The sequence below is a fragment of the Pararge aegeria genome, chromosome 1 (assembly GCF_905163445.1).
Source record: "Pararge aegeria chromosome 1, ilParAegt1.1, whole genome shotgun sequence".
Lineage (NCBI taxonomy): Eukaryota > Metazoa > Arthropoda > Insecta > Lepidoptera > Nymphalidae > Pararge > Pararge aegeria.
In genome coordinates, this window is record NC_053180.1 from 16,555,147 (window position 1) to 16,576,974 (window position 21,828).

The 21,828-nt window shown below is 35.0% G+C and overlaps 1 protein-coding gene across 2 annotated transcripts in view; it reads left to right on the forward strand.

Moving 5' to 3' along the window:
• Positions 1–21,828, forward strand: part of LOC120637720 (laccase-2-like) — a 99,274-nt gene that overhangs the window by 56,036 nt on the left and 21,410 nt on the right. For both annotated transcript variants that reach the window (XM_039909684.1, XM_039909692.1), the window contains exon 2: positions 10,271–10,339. In XM_039909684.1, coding sequence (XP_039765618.1) covers positions 10,285–10,339 — 55 coding nt within the window. In that variant the 5' untranslated portion in view covers positions 10,271–10,284. The remainder of the gene's footprint in view (positions 1–10,270; positions 10,340–21,828) is intronic.

The window sequence follows — 21,828 nt, forward strand, 5'->3', positions numbered from 1 at the left end:
ACATAGGATACTTTTTATTCCAGTTAAACTAACAGTTCAGCAGGCATTTAAAAAACCAATAAAAACGCAAGCAAAGTCGCGGCCAACGATAATGTTATATTTACTTACTATGCTATATGTTATACATATACTTATTTCCTGTGAGGCTATAAACTAATCATCTAATCTCTATCGATTTCAACATAAACTGTTCTGACAATACCAAACTTTTAACTCAAATAAATTTATATCTTTATAACTTGGGTACTTGAAAAGTTTTTACGTCCCTCGTAACAATTTGATGTAATTCAACCATTGCCATATGTTTGTCTTCATACAAAGTTACGACGAAGTATCGTAAAAGATGATTGTTTAATTAATTAGAACTGAGCTCCGGTTTCAACAAACTTATTAAAAACTTAAAGCTTGCCATTATCTTAAATGTTGAACTATGGCTTTAGGAGTAACACTTGTTCCTGAAAATCGCTGAAAAGATGTTTGCTTCTGAGCTTAAAATTCGGATGTTATAAATGAGTTTGTAACGCTTTCCAGCTTTAATTACTTAACCTACTCGTATCATCATAAAATTTTGCTTGCACGTTGTCAGGGGAGTCCCTGACAACGTGCAAGCAAAATTTTATGTAAAGGATATAAGGTATTAGGTTTCATTTAAAAAAAGTTAACTTAACTAACCTACTGTTTTATATGTATGGAAAATAAACTTTTAGGTAACTACGTTCGATGTTGATAGCTTAGTGATTAGTGCTTTGACTTTTTTCGGGGGACCGTGTGTGTTTCGGAGTTATGTGCGTTTTTTAATTTAAGCAATTTAAATATCACTTGCACAAAACGGAGAAGTAAAACATCGTCAGGCAACCTACATGCCTGAAATTCTCCGTAATGTTCTCGACGGTGTGCGAAGTCTACCAATCCCCACCTGGCCAGCGTGGTAGACTATTCGGCCTAAGTTCTCCTCATTCTGAAAGGAGACCCTGTTTTGGGCCCTTAATGGGTTGATAATTAGGATAATTCAGTTCTATAATTCACTATCATCCTCAGACTACCAGGAATTGCCCTCTTCTCCCTAAACAACCTGACAAGGTCTGTCTCTTCTACCTGACAAGCTAGATTGGAAGCAGCCAGCCTCGCTCTCATCTCCCGCAAGATAGAAAAATGATAGTAAATGTTGATGTTGGAAAAGAGCAACTACTGAGTTTCTTGCCGGCTCTTCTCGGTAGAATCTGCTTTCCGAACCGGTGGTAGAGGCACTACAAATATACATACTTTACGTTTCAAAAGTGCTTATTATGTAGGCCTACTTGAAATAAATGAATTTGGATTTCAACGAGACAGGGTAAGAGGCTGCGGCCGTGGCAGTTACCACATTACTGGCAAAGATTAGGCGATTTAGCGTTTAAATCAAATAATCTTTATATGCTAAATATGGTACAATAGCCTTCCTATTTTTTGGTGAACCTTCTTATTAATATTATATCAGTTGCGATGACACCTACAAACCAATTAGGGGTTTGCGATACCCCAATCAAATTATTCCACTACCACGTTAGACTGCTTTGTCACATTTGGATTAGCGGTATACGAATATCGCAATATTGTAGTATAGGGCTAACATAAAGTTGAATATAAAATACTACGCTGCTCTAATTCAGTCTACCCAGCTTTAGCGATTATACAACGTGTAAATGAAAACCGAAATATTATTTCACATGCTTTAGACGTACATTATGTAATGTTTCTGACACTTATCTGTGAAACCGAAAACCGAATAGTTTTGGAGTTAACCACTTTCATAGATATTGCTGAATGAAATTAGGTACATCACATGCAAATTTAAAATCATGTGATTCCTGTCTCATTATTAGGTACGCGTCGCGTAGCGTAGGTACTATGCGCGTGTCGGTCTTTTATCTTCAATAGGGTTGTCTTAAGTAAACACTTTGAATATATTGAATTCGTTTGTTTGGAATAATAAATATGCTTATTTTGATTTAATATTTTTACAGGGTGATTTTATATTATACAATATAGTTATGCATCTTTCAATATTATTCATTGATTCTGTAGCACGTTGTACTCGTATATACCTATAGGTGATAAATTTCCATAAACTGATGTGGAAAATTTCTATACACAAGAATTAGGTATTTAGTCTTGAAGTCAATAATTTATTCCCTCTCTATAGAATCTGCTGCTGAAATAGAAGAAGCAATAAGGTCCTACTCATTATTTTGGTCGGTTATAAGTCCTGTACAAAATTATCATATTACCTACACTTTAAAAAGTTCAGATTTTTTTAATTTTGTAGTTTCGGAGCTCCTATGTTTAAATACTAAAATGTAATTCTGCTTTATTCAAAATGATTAAATATTCCAATGTTCAAAATTAGGATGTATACAGGCTCAAGTCACTAAGGTTTCATTTTATTTTTTTATTAATAACTGAAAAAATTTAGTGCCAATAAATCGAATATTAACTGATATGAGGAAGTACTCTCAGAGGACACCTTTGTTCTCTATTTTCATTTGGCATCATAAATATCGAATTTTATTTTACTTTGTTGTAGAAAAACAAAATATATATATATTTGTTATTTTCTAAGGCATTCATTATTCAGTAACAGATTTACAAGTTATAGAATTTCTTGTAAATCGTTAGACTATAAATATAACATTATGTTCTCTGAATAAATAATGAACAATATATACTTTTAGCATACGTTTACGTTTCATATTTCACTTTATCGGCTCGCTCGTTAGTACAGATTCGTTCACGTTTCTCATTACCTTATTCTAACTTTATAAATAGTAGATATTCGTTTCAATTTCGCACCAAGTATAATTTTATAGCTTGTAAAATATCTATATTTTAAAAAAGGACATTGCATGGAGCTGGAATTATTGAAATCGTTATATCAACCGATCAGCGGTCCACAATGGGAAGGGTTCGGGCCGTATTCCTTAATTTATTCATTATGGGGAACTCTCAGGCACCAACATGTAGGTTTCCTCAAGATGTTTTCTTTCAACATTACTTAGAAAAGTTAGAGTTCTATGCTGGGATTCGAACTCGGCAACCCGAAAGTGAAGCCGAAGTCCTAACCACTAGGCAATCACCACTTTCGCTATTTATTGTCGAAATATTTAAATGTATTTATTGTCGAAATATTTTAATATTTTAAATCAGGATTTATCTAGGTTCTAGTCACCAAGGATTCATTTTATTTAAAAAAAAGAGAAGAAATTCAATACCAATAAATCAAAGTCTACAATCGAACTTTAGCAGCTATGAGTAAGTGCTCTCAAAGGACACCTTTGTTCTATATTTTCAACTGTCATCATAAATATCGAATTTTATTTAACTTTTGTTGTAGAAAAATGTTAGATATATATTTACCAGTATCGTGGTAATATATAACATATCGATATTGTGTAATTTACTCATCCTACATTTTAAATTTTACTACAAGTTAGTTCTTGACTGCAATCTTACCTGGTGGCAGTGGCGGGCACAGTGTCTTCGACCAGGGTGTGCATTAAACATAAAAAGGAAAAATTCCCCTCCAATACGAAATATATAAAATAATTTAGGTAGGCAGTGCTTTTGTGCATGAATGAAGTGCACGCTACTGCCTGATGGTAAGTGATGTATTCTAAGAGGGTAGCGGGCTAATCAGTTAGTTAGTATGGTAGTCATACTCCTTATAGATTTCTACCGGAACACTAAAGCGCTTGGCACTTGTTTTGTCGGTACATCGAACTAGCCACTACCAAAGCCGACCAGACCAACATAAATATGTTCTTGCAAATTGTAAATATTTCATTATCTTATAATACATTTTCCTAACATTTATATAATCGTATCGTTCATATTATCAAATTCAAATTCAAATTCAAAATTCATTTATTTCAAGTAGGCCTAATATAAGCACTTTTGAAACGTCAAGTCTGTCTGTTTGTAGTGATTCTACCACCGGTTCGGAAGGCAGATTCTACCGAGAAGAAGCCGGCAAGAAACTCAGCAGTTGCTCTTTTCCAACATCAACAATTTACATTTTGTATTTTAACATTCATTTTTCTATCTTGTGAGAGCTGAAAGCGGAGCCGGATGCTTCCAAGCAACCTTGTCATTAAAAAATTCATCAATTGTATAGTAACCTCGCTCTAATAAATGTGTTTTAACAAATTCTTCCAAAATCACCTTAGGAATCATATTATAAAAGCGTATACTCAATCCCACAAATGATCCCTGTACCTTACGCAGACGATATGCAGATGACACTAATTTATGACCATTTCTTGTAAGTCGACTGTTTATGTCCACTTTTTGTGTATAAAGACTAATATGTTGTCTTACAAATACTATATTGTTATAAATATATTGTGAAGCTACAGTAAGTATGCCTATTTCTTTAAACTTCTCACGGAGGGATTCGCGTGATTTAAGTTTATATATTGACCGTACAGCTCTTTTCTGCAATATAAATATAGTTTCGATATCAGCTGCTTTACCCCATAACAAGATTCCATAGGACATAACACTATGAAAGTACGCAAAATAAACTAGCCTAGCTATTTCAACGTCAGTAATCTGTCTAATTTTTCTGACTGCGTAGGCAGCCGAGCTTAGTTTACCCGCTAGTGAATCTATATGGGCACCCCACTGTAGCTTATTATCCAAGGTCACGCCCAGAAAAACTGTGGAAGTCTCTATTTTTAGTGATTCACCTTTTATCAATTTTCTTTACATTTGGTAAGATAAATTCGACACACTTTGTTTTTTTTGCATTTAAAAGTAAGTTGTTAACTGTAAACCAGTGCGACACATGCGACATAACACGGTTTACTTCGTCAGAGTTATCTTTACTCCTATCAGTCTTAAAAATTAGAGATGTATCATCTGCAAACAATACAATGTCGCATGTTCCACTGACATGGTACGGTAGATCATTTATATACACTAAAAATAGAAAAGGACCCAAAATCGAGCCTTGTGGGACACCCATTGAGGTATTTGAACCCTGAGACTTTGCATCATTTATGCAAACTCTTTGGGTTCTATTGCTGAGATAAGAGGCAACCAAATTTAGTGCAACGTTTTGGATACCATAGTGGCTTAGCTTAAGAAGCAAGGTTTTATGATCAACACAATCGAAAGCTTTAGATAGATCACAAAAAACACCCATGGCGTTCTGTGAACATTCCCAGGCATCATAAACATGTTTTATAAGTTTAGCGCCTGCGTCCGTTGTGCTACGACCTTTAGTGAAGCCATACTGCTCAGGGTGTAGTAAGTTATTTACATTAAAATGATATAAGAGTTGATTTAATATAATTTTTTCAAATATCTTACTAAGAGCTGGTAAGATTGAGATAGGTCTGTAATTGTTTATATCATTTTTATTACCAGATTTAAATAGAGGAATGAGTTTACTATGTTTCATTAGGTTCGGGAAAGTACCTAAATCAACACATTCATTGAAAATTATGGCTAAAAGAGGAGCAATGACGTCAATAATTTGAGATATTACCTTTACCGACATTCCCCATATATCACCTGTTTTCTTTAATTTTAACAACTTGAAGTTTTTACTGATATCCGATGCATCTATATGTTTGAAATGAAATAAAACTTTGCACTCATTAATGTTGCCTCTTAATAAATTCTGAGCTGCAGTAGGTGAGGAATTTAGTGAATCTGTTAACAAAATAGGAACATTCTGAAAAAAGTTTTCAAAAGTACTAGCAACTTCTGTATCAGTAGTTACCATATTATTATTAATAATTAATTCAAAATTTCCGTCTCGAGATTTAGTTTTCCCAGATTCATTATTAACAATTTTCCAGGTTGTTTGTATTTTGTTTTCAGATTTTACTATCCGATCTTTAATGTATAGCGACTTAGCTTGTCTACAAACATTTTTAAATGTTTTGGAGTAACTTTTTACATATTCAAGGAAGGTTGGAGTCTGATTGTATTGTTTTTCATCATATAGCTCATACAACTTATCCCTGCTTTTGTAAATGCCTATTGTCGCCCAATCACTAAACCTCATTTTTTTATTAGAATCTATGTATTTAAAAGTAAATACTTTATTAAATGCACTTTCTATTTCATTGAAAAGCGTACGATAAAGATTGTCGGGATGACAGTTTTCAAAAAAGAGAGCAGGAATTTTGGCTGATATTTCACCTTCAAATCGCGTCAGTTTACTCTGTGTTATCGGCCTGTACTTAACAATATGTTTATTTCTATTTGTACCAACAACAGTAATTTGTTGGCCACAATGATCTGACCTTAAATTGTTTAATATCGATTTACCTAAGATGTCACAGTTAAAAAAAATATTATCTAAACAAGATGCTGAAGTTGCTGTGATTCTAGTAGGTTCATCGAAAGCATTATTCAAATTAAAGCATTTAAATAAGTTTAACAACCTAGTCGTAGTAGTATTATGTAATAAGATATCAACATTGAAATCCCCGCATACTATTACATTTTTAGTAGACATACACAATCGCTTAAGGACATCTTCCATTACATCCTCGAATTGGTTGAAATCACCTGAGGGGGGATGGTACACACACACTATTATAAAACGCTCCAGCTCCACACAAGACAGTTCAATTATGCGCTCCACAGAAAGACTAACTATATCTTTTCGCTCCTTACATGTTATATTATTGCGTACAAAAATTAAGGATCCACCATGAATAGCAGTCTTTCTAAAGAACACACTTTACATTTTGAAGTTATTGATGTTAACTGCTATTTGTGCTCCAGTGAGCCAATGCTCAGTTATACACAATATGTGTATATTGAATTTTTCAACAAACAGTTCTATTTCTAATTCTTTGCCGGTGAAGCTCTGTATGTTTTGATGTACAATGTTCATATTACAGAGCTTCCCCGTTGTCTCACTGTCTAGTTTAAATAACTATTTATTATAGTACTAGAACAAGTACTAGGGTCAATATTAGAAATATTGGTGGTACTTGAAGTACAATATGGTAGAGGTGTCAATAGACTTAGTTACAATACTTGTAACAGTATCATTTAAGTTGTAAGCTAGTAAAGATGCCAAGTGATGCTTACTTTTCTTAGATAAAATTAAACTATCTCTAGACAATAGGGATGACATGGATTTATTGATGTCAAAATAAAAAACTGCGTCACTATGACGGCATGTCAGGTTATAAATTAATAAATTTAAATTATAAATATGTTCATTCTCCTTTGAACTAAATGTGCCACAGTAAGGAAAGGCACACATAACGAATTTACATTGAGTTTTACTATGTAAAGCTAGTAATTTATCAATGCATCTTATAACTTGATGCTTTTTGACATTCAAACTGTCTCCTATTAAGAGAACAACATTTTTATTTACATCTAAATAGTCACTATTCAAACTATTAATAAGATAATCGAAACTAGCCCCCGGTGAACATCTATTAGTCACTGAGTGATCAAGGTAATGGTTCATAATAGGTCCAAAACCTTTACCTAACATGTCGGAAAATATAATTGTCTGTTTTTCAGGCATACTTTTTAATAAAGGTGAAGGGTCTGGTATGACAGTTGAGCACTGCTCCAGGCATGTTTCTAATTGGTTGGAAGATACTGTATCACATAATTTTAGGTTAGTCATAGGTATCTCATGAGTACAGTTACATTTATTTGCTCAAAGCGAGCCATGTTGTAGGTACCTAGGGCTAACAACTCATCAGCTGCCAGAATTTGTTCATCAATCTGCCTTTGTGATAGCTCATATTTAATGGTTACAGTTTTAAGTGAGTCCTCCAATTGTTTAATTACATCATTGAGGCTTTGAATTTCACTTTCATAGTTTTCTCTACTTCTCTGAGAGGATAATGAAAGGGTGTTTAATTTATTTACTAAAACTGAGCGTTCCTTTCTTAATGCCAGGTTTTTTGTGCCAGCCCTTTGTTTTTTTATTAAAGTTTGAGATTTTTTAATTATTTTACTTATTTTAATGTATTTTTTTATTTTGTTATGGCTATTTAAATAGGAACAGGAATGTTGCTGAGGCTTGGGGTTTTTAATACAAGGACTATCACAAGTCAGATCGATACACGTTGGCATTGTTGAGGATGAAGCAACAAGTTCATCGTACAGATTATTTGTTGATAGTATTTCAGCACTGTGTAATTGTGACTGAAGGTCATTGATTGTTGAACATGCCCTACTTAATTCTCCCTCCAACATAGAAATTTTCCCTAGAGCTTCTTCATAGGTTGATATGCATTGTTCAAATGAGCTGACTGCCTTCTGGAGTTGGTCGCGCTCCTCTATGACCAGATTGTGTGCACTGTTTAACTCTGCTAGTTCACCTTTCAGTTGGGAGTTCTTGGCTATAATTGCTCTCAGTTCAACTTCACTGTCATCTTGTTCCCTCACCAAGTCAGCATTTACTTGTTTGAGTGACTTATCGTATAAGTTTATAAGTATTATCACATTACATATGTTTCCATGAATTCATCTATGTAAGACGATTCAAACATTGTCTCGGAGGCATTTCCTCCTGTGACTGTACAGACCAATTCGTGAATGATAATTTCGGCTACACTTGCTACACCAGAAACTGACGATCACTGATGCATTCGCTACACCGATCCGCCTCTTCGCTCTCCTCAGTGCAAGAACAATAAACCATGCGGTATCTTTGACTCCACAACCTTCTCCTCAACAGCCTCTCCATCACACCTGTCGATCGCGAGTGAAATATTATAACGCTTTTCAATTTTGTTTGGTTGAACGCGCGAATCTCAGAACGTGCTGTTTCGATTTTTATTACTTTATTTGGATTGGAAGTAACAATTATGGCTATACAACATCACGCTACGACCAATGGCTGCTATCATTAATGAGAAATGTTGCAATAACTGCAAAAAATATCCCTTTCGAGAGATTCTGATGCGTGCGATGCGTGAACGGTAAACGTTACGCCAAACGACGGCAGTATGAAGTACATCGGAATTGTCGTAATTGTTGTTTCTTTAAAGTTAAAACAGTCCGCGACAACATACGACTATTTTTTTAAGTCGACTCATTCGCGGACGAAGTCGCGCGGGTCCTAGCTAGTAGATTAATATATTAACATTCACAATTAATGCTACAAAATCGTTACTTATCATCCGGGCTGTTATTACAATCATAATTATCAATGCATTGCCGGGGTTCGAACTCGGTCTCCCCGAAACGAAAGCCGAAGTCTTACCAACTAAACTATCACCGTTTCAGGGAACTAACTACTTTATACCGAAACTTAATACCTAACGGTACCTTGGGCTTACCAGGGGATCGAAATAGGACCTCGTGATCCGTACTTGAACATTCAAATCGCTAGACCTAAGATGCAGTTAAGTTCTGTCATAAAGTCTGATTTATTATGCGAAAAAGATATGAGATTCAATATAAATAAGTCAAAGTCTAAAATTGAACTTCAACAGCTATGAGTAAATGGTCTCAAAGGAACCTTTGACCTATATTTTCAGCTGTCATCGAATTTCAATTTTGTAGGCAAAGGATATTTTGTACCTTTTACTTGCCAACCGTTGTAACTATTATGCCTCCTGAATGATTTCTAAATGCTAGGAGTTATTAACCAGTGATGTTCTTCATCATACTCAGCATTTTAAACTCTGGGTAGAACCCGTTCTCTGACCAAAGCAGCGAAGATCGAAGTATCCCACAACGAATATCAAGAAATTTTAATAGCCAATTCGACCTGGGATATCGAATCCAGGACCTCCTAATTATAAGAGTAATATTATAAGAGTAGTGAATGTTAAAATGTAAATTTTTGATGTTGGAAAAGAGCAACTTCTAAGTTTCTTGATTCTATCAAAAAGTTGTTTTAGGAGAATCTGCTTTCCAAAGCGGTGGTAAGTAATATGACGAGAAATGACAATTCTTTCTCGTGTCACTGTAGAATGAGTTGGTGGCACGGCGAGGAGGAAGCGGGACAAACACACTTGCCACTACATAAATTATATATTTAGTACAGAGTAAACCCACCCATAAATGAATTTTGAACTTTTTTTAAAGATTAAGTAAAACTTTAGCCATTTTGCCAGAGAGGTCGTGAAAAAGTTACTTATGAAATAAATATTACGAATAACATTTGAATCGCGGATTATAGCAAATTGTTTTAACACCTTCATTCCAATATTTACTATTCTTGCACGACTTTTATCTCCGCTAGTATAATGTACCTATTTGTTTTACTCATTGCCTCTATTTGTTTCAGATACTATCAATACAATGTACAAGAGGACGTGTAACATCGTCTGCCTTTTGGCGTTGGCTGTATCAGTTTGTACGTATATAATATTATTTATTTAATTTTATTTATTTAAGGAATTTAATTTATTCACTTGTTTTAATGGCGAAGGAATACATCGAAACCTGTATGCATGAGAGTTCTACAAAGCGTTTTCAAAGGTGTGTGAAATCTACCGCTATTATATATTCGCTATGGCCAGCGCCCAGTGTGGTGGACTATTTATTTATTATTTATGTAATATAAATTGTGATTGTGAACATAAGATGCATGAAGTGTACAAAGGAAAGCTTATCTCTTCCAGCTACCCCAGGAAGTGAGTAAGATGATTTAATTGTGGTATAGGTCAAATAAAGGCACAATATACTACATAATAACTACTAAGGTTATTCAATATATCTAAATAAGAACAAAATTCTACATACTAATACAATCAAATATGAAGATACTATATTATATACAAAATACTTAAAAATAATATAATAAATATTTTTATAGTATAAATATATATCTATAATAAGTAAACAGTGATAAATATACTATGTCAACGATAGATAATTCCCCTTTAAATTATGTTTAAAAGACTATGGTCCTAAACCTAAATGGTGTCGTGTGAGACTAGGGAGCTATTCTCAGAGAACACCCGTGCCATGTAGTGGGCTGGTAATAGGTTAATAACGACGACGACAAATATTTTACTGTATCATGTATCAATATATTGCGAACATCAGGTGACAGGCTACATTTTTTTAATCCACTACTAGTTAGCCTTTGACTTTTATGTTATCTGGTATGGTTATCATGTTAAACCTATACCACTATTTCTTTCCCGCTAAATCGCTAGGCGACACGTCTTTATTGACACCTTTGCCGATGTACCCACTGGATACTCCCATAGACCAGAGGAAATTCGGGACATATAAATTGCAAAATCGTCTTCCGGAGATAGATCCACAGAAATCTCACTTATAAGACCACTACGCTATGGAGGTCTGCAATAATTTAGTTCCAGGAATAAACCCATATGGTGTGAAGAATGTGTTAAAGCGTGCACCTACTGTGCTTTTAAATATCTTAGGTAGGCTCCGATTATTTTTGTTAAACATACAAGGACAATACACACATTGCCATCTAGCCCCAAAAAAGCTTAGCTTGCTTCTAAGTACTAAAATGACTGATGAATATTTTTATGAATAATGTACGTAAATACTTATTTAGGTATAATGTACATATAGACACCCAGACACTGAAAAACATTAATGTTTGTGGAATAGCAGTAATAAACAGTTTTAAAATATTAATTGATATGAGTGATGACCAATAAACAAACAGATACTAATCATTATCAACCCATTTTAGAACGAGAAGGGCTCAGGCAGGCAATACGGATTTACCCCCACATGCCTCTTAGACTACTGTTTATCACGTAGGCATGCGAAGTTTTTGATATTCCATGGCCTAAAAACACACATAACCCCTTAAAGTTAGAGGGAATCCAGCTCGGCCACCTCGTAAGACTAGCTGAAATCTAAACAAGAAAATCATCAACGATCAAATATTCTAATTACATAACTTTTTGTTAGTGTTTCGTAATTGCTTAATTCTCATCGTGAATATACAAAAAGTTCGTCTCGAAATGAGGTATTTCGGGTTTTTTAAACCATTAACTCAATTCACTGCGCGGGAGTCCCACAAAACAGGTTATGTTATAGCTCGCCATAAACGGTAGCCCAGTTATCACAAACCGGTATATATCAGGGTTTCCCATCTCCCCATGCAAAAACATTTTGCACCGGGGAATTACCCTTGAGTGGGAAATCTTAAGACTTTTTGTATAAACTTAATAGTTGCGGTTTGAATCATTATTTTAAGATCACAAAAATACCCATCAGGTTATTTGTTTGTTACTGAAGCTTTAGCAAAAGGTATGAGATATACATTATATATAGGCTATAATTTATTTTCAAAAAAATTGGAGAACCTTAAGAAAATTGCAATATTGTAACCGAAAGTAGCATAAATTCGCCTATAAAATTCATAACTTGGTGTGCGGTGAGAAAACTATTGTTGTCACATAAATATTATGTATTACATCATTAAATTTAATTTTAACCTATAAATAGCAAATTTTATTAGGTCGCCGGTAGAAACAAAAGTGGGTTACATTAGAATCGCAGTATTATTTCTTAATAAATAGTTTTATCATCGAGGGATAGGTTATAGCAGTAAAAAATACTTTTTAATTCATTCCATTCGAACATTCAATGTTATAGTTATCGCGAGTTTATAAAATTTAAGGAATACACATAAATACTTAATTATTACAACAGCTAGTCAAATATATATTGCGAAGTTACAGTAAGTACTTATATCTATTTCTTTAAATTGCTGTCTTGACGGCTTCGTCGAACCTCTGTATGACTAGCCTTACTCTTTGGCACAGGTGAGGTCAGGTCACCGTCTAGCAATAAAACTGTCTACGTGCGAGTCAGACATGTACATAAAGGGTTCCGCTCTGTGGCAGAAATGTACATTTTCTAATATTTTTTTTAAATCGCTGTATCTTGGTGGCTTGCTCGAACCTCTGTATGACTAACCTTACTCTTTGGCATAGGTGAGGTCGCAGTCAGGTCACCGTCTAGCAATAAAACTGTGTAAGTGCGAGTCAGACATGTAAATAAAGGGTTCCGCTCTATGGAAGAAATGTACATTTTCTATTATTCGACAATTGGATATTCAACCATCAAAATCTAAGCCCGCCCAAATGGATACATAAATTTCGCCGACCTTAACGAATATTATGCAAGGTCTATTAACATATTAATTTCGGTTTACACCTCAGTCGTGTTCTGTATCTCGTTGAATAGATAATGGCGGGTCATTCAATATTCAAGTAACTCGGTTTTGAGGTTACGAAGGCTGTTCGCACTGGTTAAGCTAAGATATTATGATACTAAAAGAATTATGTTTAATGTCTTGTAACAATGAATTCGTATTTTAATGAGAAAAAATAATAAATAATTTAAGTTGAGAAAGAATTAAGGAATCAAGTTTATAAATTTTAAAAGCATGTTAACATTTTATAACCGGCATGACTTGGACCTGCGACTTTCTGGCAATCGGTCTGAGCGCTTTACCACCTAAGCTACGGCTTTTAATCAGTCTTATAATAAAGAAATGAATAAAGGGCCACTTTATTTCGTTTGTTGTTCGTTGAACTTTTTTCTGTCATAACTACCAATAAGTCACACCCTTGTATTAATTGGTGGACTCCACACACCTTTGAGAACATTACGGAGAACTCCTAGGTATGCAGGTTTCCAGACGATGTTGTCCTTCACCGTTGAAGCAAGTGATATCTTAATTGCTTGATTGATATTATCCACACCGGTATTTAAACAAAATATACCTATGAGTGGGGTCAACATTATCGGGATAAATAAGGCTGATCTGCGTGATAAAACTTTCATCTGCCCCGATGATTGACGACGCCATTTCTGCCAGGACAGATGAACATCTTTTGCAGATGGAAGCCGGTCGTCACTGTTGTCTAATAATTGAGTAATCTGTAGTGTCTTGCGTGTAATTATGAGGTCAAGTTATAATATTATTGCGTGATGCCATGAGTCATTAGCAGTGGCGTGCACCGGGTTTTTGACCAGGGTATGCATAAAGAAGGAAGATGGTATAAAATTAAAAAATCCCTCCCCTTTATCAGTTATACAAAAATTTTAGGGTATGGTGTGCTTTTGTGCACGTATGAAGTTCACGCCACCGGTCATTAGGATTACTTGTGCTAAAAATCTTATCATACTGAATTAAGCAGTTGCATCTACATATACCTAATCTTCTCACTATTAAATAAAATCTACCACCTGAATTTTGTTTACATCTGTTCATATACTGTTTAGTTTGCTATCCTTAATATTTAATATTGTTGCAAGCGGTGATGGCTTAGTGTGCAAGACTGCGGCCTGCCTTTCAATGGAATCTATGATTTTTGGAGTCATGCGTGTTTTAAAAGCAAATTAATATCATTGTGACGAAAATTATAGTGTAGAAACCTGCATACCTGAGCGTTTAACATATTTTTCTCAAAGGCGAGTTTACCATTCTGGAGGCTCGATAGCCTTTTTTGATATTTATCTAGTCTCAACACCGAGAAAAATGAAGACGTTGCATTTTTTTAAATTCCATTATAAGTTCCACAATGCAGTCTAATAAGTTGATATGATGATAATAATGAAAGGTACACCTGGTATATCTAATTACTAGTACATATTTCATCTTAGTTACAGCGCAGGGTTCCGACAACAGCCAAAAATTAATTTATAAAATTCATTAACTGGTAAAATGTGATTTAAATGCAAAAGCTAGAATAATTATTACACCAAAGATCTTCATTACCATAATTCTAACTTATATATGACAGGGTAATATTTATAGTAAAAAGGACTACGTAATCGATATAAAAGCTTGGAATGATTGCTCTAACTAGGTTGCTCTTCTAATAATTTTTAATGACAATGTGAGATGGTGCTAACATAAAAAAAACACCCGGCTAAGTTTGTTGTGGGCTTCTTCTTAGACCAGGACGCGTTTTGAACCCTCGTAGCTTTAGTTTTAAGTTTACAAATATGGTTGTCGCCATTATCTCCCTTCCGTGTAATACTCATGTAATGTACGCATCAAAAGTGCCACCTATGGGCCTACTTGAATAAAGATATTTTTGACTTTGACTTTGACTTTATTTTATGTTTTTGTTTATGGCGAATGAATCGTTACTTATATTCCAAATAGGAAAATAATAATTAATAAATGTTTGTTTGTTTATTTTTTTGATTGTCTGTTTTGTTCAACTACAGATTTGATTTTTATTTATATTTGGCACATGTGGGTATGTGCTGAAGGATTTAAATCACATACACTACCTGTAGATTTAAAGGATGCGATGTGTTATTTATTATAGCTTAGCAATGTCTGTGTAAGATAAACTTTATAATCTTGTAAAGGACGGATTAGCTATAGTTAGGGCTGCAGAGCGAGATGTATGTCAACGTACGACAGTCTTTACGTCAGTTACCCGCACTTAAACGGATTGCTTTGGTTAATCTATTCTAGAACTTGACACTTACTAAATTAATTGGATAAATACATCTGTACTTCCGATGTTATATATATTGTCGACTAAAAATACTATTTTCGTTTTTAAATTCTCGGGAAACCGTTTGAATTCCCGGACTTAAATATATACCTCGGATCCAAGCTTTCAATGCACTATACGCCGAGCTAAAAAACCAGGTAAATATCCAAAATATTCAACTTGGCCTAAAGATGACACTTTTGTTGTCGCCATTGAAAAAAATTCTACCTTAGCTTACAAATTGAAGCAGCTAGATTTATTTATGCAAAATGAGTTCTGTTTGAAATAAATAGATAAACAGTAAGTTATTTAATAAGTAATATATATATGTCGTTTTTTTTTTTATTTTTCTTAAATTTTATATTTTTTCTCGAATTTTACTTGTTTAATACAGTACAGTTTAGTACAGTATTTAACAGTACTTATACTGTTTAATACTGTATTGTTTGTGTTGGTTTTATTTGCTCTTTTTTTTTTTTTTTTAAATTAACTCTTGTTATAGTAATAACGCAACGAGCGACGCGGAAGTCGAGCTCGTATTGAATTGAAGTGGTGATAGCGCAATGGTTTCTTCATATTATTAGTAGGTAAAGGTTAATCCCATTAAAATATCCTAGCATAAAGCTTTTTTGGGTGATGAAATTTGATTCCCAGGCATCTCTAATTTTTTGGGTTATGTGCGTTCTAATTTCAGAAATTAAAATACCACTTGCTTTAAAAGTGAAGGAAAACATCGTGAGGAAACCTGCATGCCTTAGACTTCTCCATAACTTACTCAAAGGCTTGTGCGCTTGATGATGTTTACGGATTAAACACCTCGGTTGGGACTTGGCTCAACAGAAATGATAAAAATTTAAAGAATCTCCTGAGATGGTGTTTACAATGGTGACACCGCAAAAGTGGCTCTAATACTAAGCTTGCGTCTAAAATCCTAGAGCCATTCGAAAATGCTGAGTGGCATAAGCTGACATATTGTAAACTCGTTCCTAAAGGCTGTTCAAACACCTTATGCAGCCCATTTGCCAAGTGAAATAAGCAAACTGCAAACATGTACCTAACATGTTTGCTGCGCCACGGCAATATATTTATAACGTTGCATTTATTTCACTTATCTTGCAAATATTTTATTTTGTTTTTCTTAGTGCATAATATCGGTTGTTTAGTGCAAGTCTGGTCTGGGTGTTGTGACTTTGACGCAGTGGTAACCTATTAGGGATACCATCATTATTACCATGTCAACCAATAAACGTCTACTGCTGTACAGAGGTCTTTTGTAAGGAGTTCCAAATCACGGTCTTGTGCCGCTTGGGTCCAGTGGCTTCCTGCGACTCGCTTGATGCCATCCATCCACTTCGCCGGGGACCGGGGTCTACCAACGCTGTGTTTACCGGTGCGAGGCCGGCACTCCTGCACCTTGGGACCTTAACGTCCAGTCCATCGGCTCTCCGAGCTATGTGTCTCGTCCATTGCTATTTTAGCTTCGCGACTCTTTGAGCTATGTCGGTAACTCTGGTTCTTCTACGTATCTCCTCATTTCTGCATAGCACTCTTCATCGCCCGCCGAGTGACCCTGATCCTTCTTATGAGGCCCATAGTTAGCTACCACGTTTCTGTAGCGATTAGTGATTACGGATACGGACCTAATATAACTGCCATTCCTCTAATAGGTTAGCCCGCTACGATCTTAGAATGCACCTTTACATCCCACCAAGTGAGATTGCAGTCAAAGGCTAGCTTTATTTTTATTGTTAATTTTATTTGTTCGTAATTATGCATGTTATAATAATAAAACCGATTGGATTCACCTATCGGTTTCTCTTAGTTTTCCTAAACCTAAGGTTGCCTGGAAGAGATCGCTACTAAGCGACAAGGTCGCTTTTTGTATCCTACTTTTTAAGTTTTCAGTTGTTGTGGCCATTTTTTTTTCTTTTTGTGGTGTACAATTAAAGTGTATAAATAAATAGCTTTCAGATACGCTATATAGCTTGGCGCGTCTTTGTTAGAAGGATAGTAACTATCTACAGCCGGAGCCATACTAGACCAGAGATTTTTACTTAATTGTAATTGACGGACCAAGCGGGTGGCCCACCTGATGCTAAGTGAAAAACTAGCGCCTATAATCAAAGCAGGGCATGCAAGGAGCTCGTCCTGCAACATGCCGCTCTGTGCCCATTAACCTGAGGCGTAGGTGTTAAGCCTCATGTGCCTGAAATTACAAGGGGAACCACGAAATTTCTGACCGGAATATAGTATTGCAATAATGCTACTAAGCAGCAGAAATAAGCAAGGCGATACTACTTCCGCTTCGGCTCTGTAGCTCTACACAAAACACTCTACTAATGCTAATACTAAATCAGAAATTATAAATTTCAAAATTGCCCCTATCAGAGATCGATCCCAGGACAACAGCGGTTACCACTGCGACATCGAGTCCATAGGCATTCACAATAAAAAAAATACCTTTAAAACAAAGCTTGAAACCGGAGCCTTAGCTTAAAGTGACATTTTCACGCGCAACCACTATATTGCTCTTACAAGTTATGTGCATTTTATGTTATTAAAATATTACTTCAACGGTGAAAGAAAACATCATGAGGAAACCTGCATGAATGAGAGTTCTACATAATGTTCTCAAAGGTGTGTGGGGTCAGCCAATCAGCACGGGGCCAGCGTGGTTGACTATGGCCTTAACCCCTTCTCATTGTGGGAGGCGACCTGTGCCCTGTTGTGGGTCGGTAATGGGTTGATATGATGATGATGATGTCTACAAATATTCGTGGAAGTTCAGAGAAGGTTTCTGCTTCCTTCTTCCTCCCTTCCTTATTACTGAGGATCGTGGCTCCGCTGATATTGCGCGCTTCACAATGTTTCACAATCTCTTCCAATTCTCATGATACGCACTGTAGACAGGACAGTCGAGTGCTTCCCTCACCTGGTCCCGCAGGGCTAGAATAGGCAGGAGACTAAAATAATATTCCCCTGGTATATCCCCTGACAAGAAATATAATTAACATGTCCACCTGCTAAACAAATATAACAAGGAATAGAAGAAGATCCCCGCTTATTATTACACATATATTATTTGGTTATTATTTACACTTGTGTGCCAGTTCTCAGAGAGTTGATGGATCTCCCCGGGGAGACAATTGTCACCTGCCCATGCTAGCCCTGCATGTTAGTTTGGCAAGGCTGCTTGCATTGTATTACAGGTGTTAACCCTTTGAAACCCTGCATGCGTCCTCCGGGTGGTGCTAAAGAGCACCAACGCCGAATCATAGCGGCGGTAAATAGCCCAATACCTGTTCTATCTCCGCAGAACAGAAGCGGTAGGCAGTGCCCGTGACTCGTGAGATGTCTAAACGACTGGCATGGAACCCACCATTGACTATTATCCCAAGATAGCTCTTAATGATAAGTTACTAAAGATAAGGTTTACACGGTTTAACTAAAAACAGCAATATACATAATTCTACTGCATGCGTGTTTGTCACCCTATTTCCTATTAAACAGCTGGACCGATTTGTGTATGTATTTGAATGGGTTCCTGGATTGTTTGAAAATAAAATTCGAGCCAGGCGCTAATTGGGTCCGCTGGTATCCTAATAATTCATGATAATTTATTTATTAACATTTACTAACAATTTATGATATCTTTATTTTATGTTAATATATCCAAATCTAAAAATAAATTATTTTGTTTAACAATTTATGTATCACACGTCAAGATCACCCTACCTGGGTGTGACCTGCGTTATTATCCTCATCATCTGTATGCCCATCAGTGGGATAATATTAAGCTTAGGATTAGTTAGTTATTATATGTATATATATAATAATTATATGATTATATGCCATATGTTATATGATATAGACATATGCCTCTTTCATGTTTTTTTCTTTGTTTTGAATATTTCCAATACAGGTCGTTTTTTAAGGGTTAGTTCGTTTTTAAGGGTTCTGTTTATATATTTTCAGTATCAGTCAGGAGTAGGAAAAGGTTTTCAAACCCCGTACATCAAAGAGTACGGGGTTACATAACGTATGTCTTTAATTTCGTTTATTAACCTCCGACGCAAAAACGATAGGGTGTTATAAATTTGAATTGCCTGTGAGTACGAATGTGTCTGTGTGTGTGTCAGTCTGTGTGATATCGTATTCCCTGAACCGATTTTGATTTAATTTTTATTTGTTCGAAAGGATACTTTTTTACAACTCATTCAATATGGGTATACTATAAAAGGACTAAACTAATAGAATACTGTAAACTGTGATAAATTTTAAATCCAAGATGGCCGCCATAAAATGGCTAATTACATCTTATTTTTAATAACAATATTATTTCAATATGGGTATCAAATGAAAGGACTTGACTAGTAGAATAATAGATACTATCTTTATTATTTGTTGTGGGGGTTTTTTTATTTAATTTTTAAGTTATTTCATACTGAATAATAGTATAAAGCCCACCAACTCTTATTGTAGTGGAAGGAGACTTTTACCCAGCTATGGGACGTTAACAGGCTCTGGATGGGGATGATTTTTGTGAGCTCATTAGTCCGATTAGTCTCTCTCACAGTTAAGCTTCCAGCTTTCTCAGCTTTAAGAATACTAATATCTACCTAGTGGCTTTTGGTGTTGAAACACCAAGCGAAATTCATTTGCTCTCGGAGATTGAAGAAGCGAAATAGGTAATTCTCACGATATTACCCATTATATTTTAGATAGATATAGGTTACGTTTTCGTTTACCTGTGAACCTAGAGTCGTAAATTAATAACTGTTTCGATATATCGATGGATAATAATGGATTTAATATATTACCTGAGTATAAAACTTATTATTATTAAGCTATCAGATATTCTGTTGTCTGTTTGTCAGATATATTATTAAATTGATTTGCCTTTTTACAAATGTGCTAGCCATTGTTTGCAAATAATATATGCAACTTACCGCGAGTGTTCACGAGATATCGTTTCGGTGGGTATTTTGATAACAATCGCAAATCAATACGGAATGGATGGGATTGTAGCGATACAATTCAGTTTTTTTGTCTAAGACAACGTGATGGTACTGCCATAGTCCGAATATCCTTTTTTTTTTAAATCACAGTTTATTTCATATATGTTGACGTCCTAAAATAAGGATTATAATTCTTGAACAAAAGGTCAACAATGTTACAATAATACTGCTTGAAGCGATAGTAGGCTGGTTTCTTAAGTTATATCAATAACGTATAAAGTACTGCAAGTATAGTTTTAGCAGATACTTTACTAGCACCTGACAAAATATATTATCTGTTGTTATATAGTGTCATTAAGGTTTAAAATTTGGTTTGGTAAATTAAATAATTTGGCAGACATATCCATAGATCAGAAAGGTCCACCACAATTCGGTTTCTTTTCGTAGCCAACATCTTCTGAGGATGTTCCACACTTTCAATACCAATGTCAACTTTTTGTGTGCAAGTAAACAAACAAAAACACAGTCGTGCCGAGTTCGAATCGGATTTTCAGTAATTAAAATATCACTTGTTTCAACTGTAAAGGGAAACATCGTGAGGAAACCTACATGGTTGAGAGTTCTAAAATTTTAAAGGCGACCATTCTGCAAAGGCCTTTTGGGGATGGAATATAGCCTAGACACTTCTCATTGTGGGAGGAGACCAGGGCCTTGTAGTGGGCCAGTAATGGTTTGGTATGGTTATGATATTGAAACAAACAAATAGATAGGTATACTGTAGTATATTTAATGTTAGTTTTGATTTAATGTGGTGCAAACTTTATCTTGATTCTAGAGGTTGCAATAGAAAGTAGTTGCAACAGAAATGCGCATAAATCTGCAACAAGAGCAGTCGATCCTAATATCACGATACACGGGCGCTCACGGATTTGAGGGTACGTCTATGATTTGGAGAACTTGTAGTACGACTGAATCGTCTTGATAATTGCTATTAATTCATCAATGTCAGAGCCAAAGAAACTTTATGCAACGTGTAACCGAATTACAAAATACTGTTGAAGGGTGCATGTGTATATTTCATAATCACCCTGTAAAAATATGAAATCAATAGAAGCATATTTATTTTTCCACACAAACTAATTTAAAACATTTTAAGTATTAAATTACGGCAGCCCTATTGAAGATAAAAGATCATTTTTAGTAAAAAAATCGCGTGGTTAATGTTAAAAAAACAAAACGCTCAGTCGATTTACTTTTTAGTAATACATCACAGAAAGAAACCACAAATCCCCACGTATTAAAATAAATATGTGTAAATAATAAATAAGTGAATACATTAATAGTTCAAATTTATTAAAAATTACCGGTACCGATAAACTTCTATAAATAATATTGTTAATATTGCTATTCTCAGCTCATTCTCT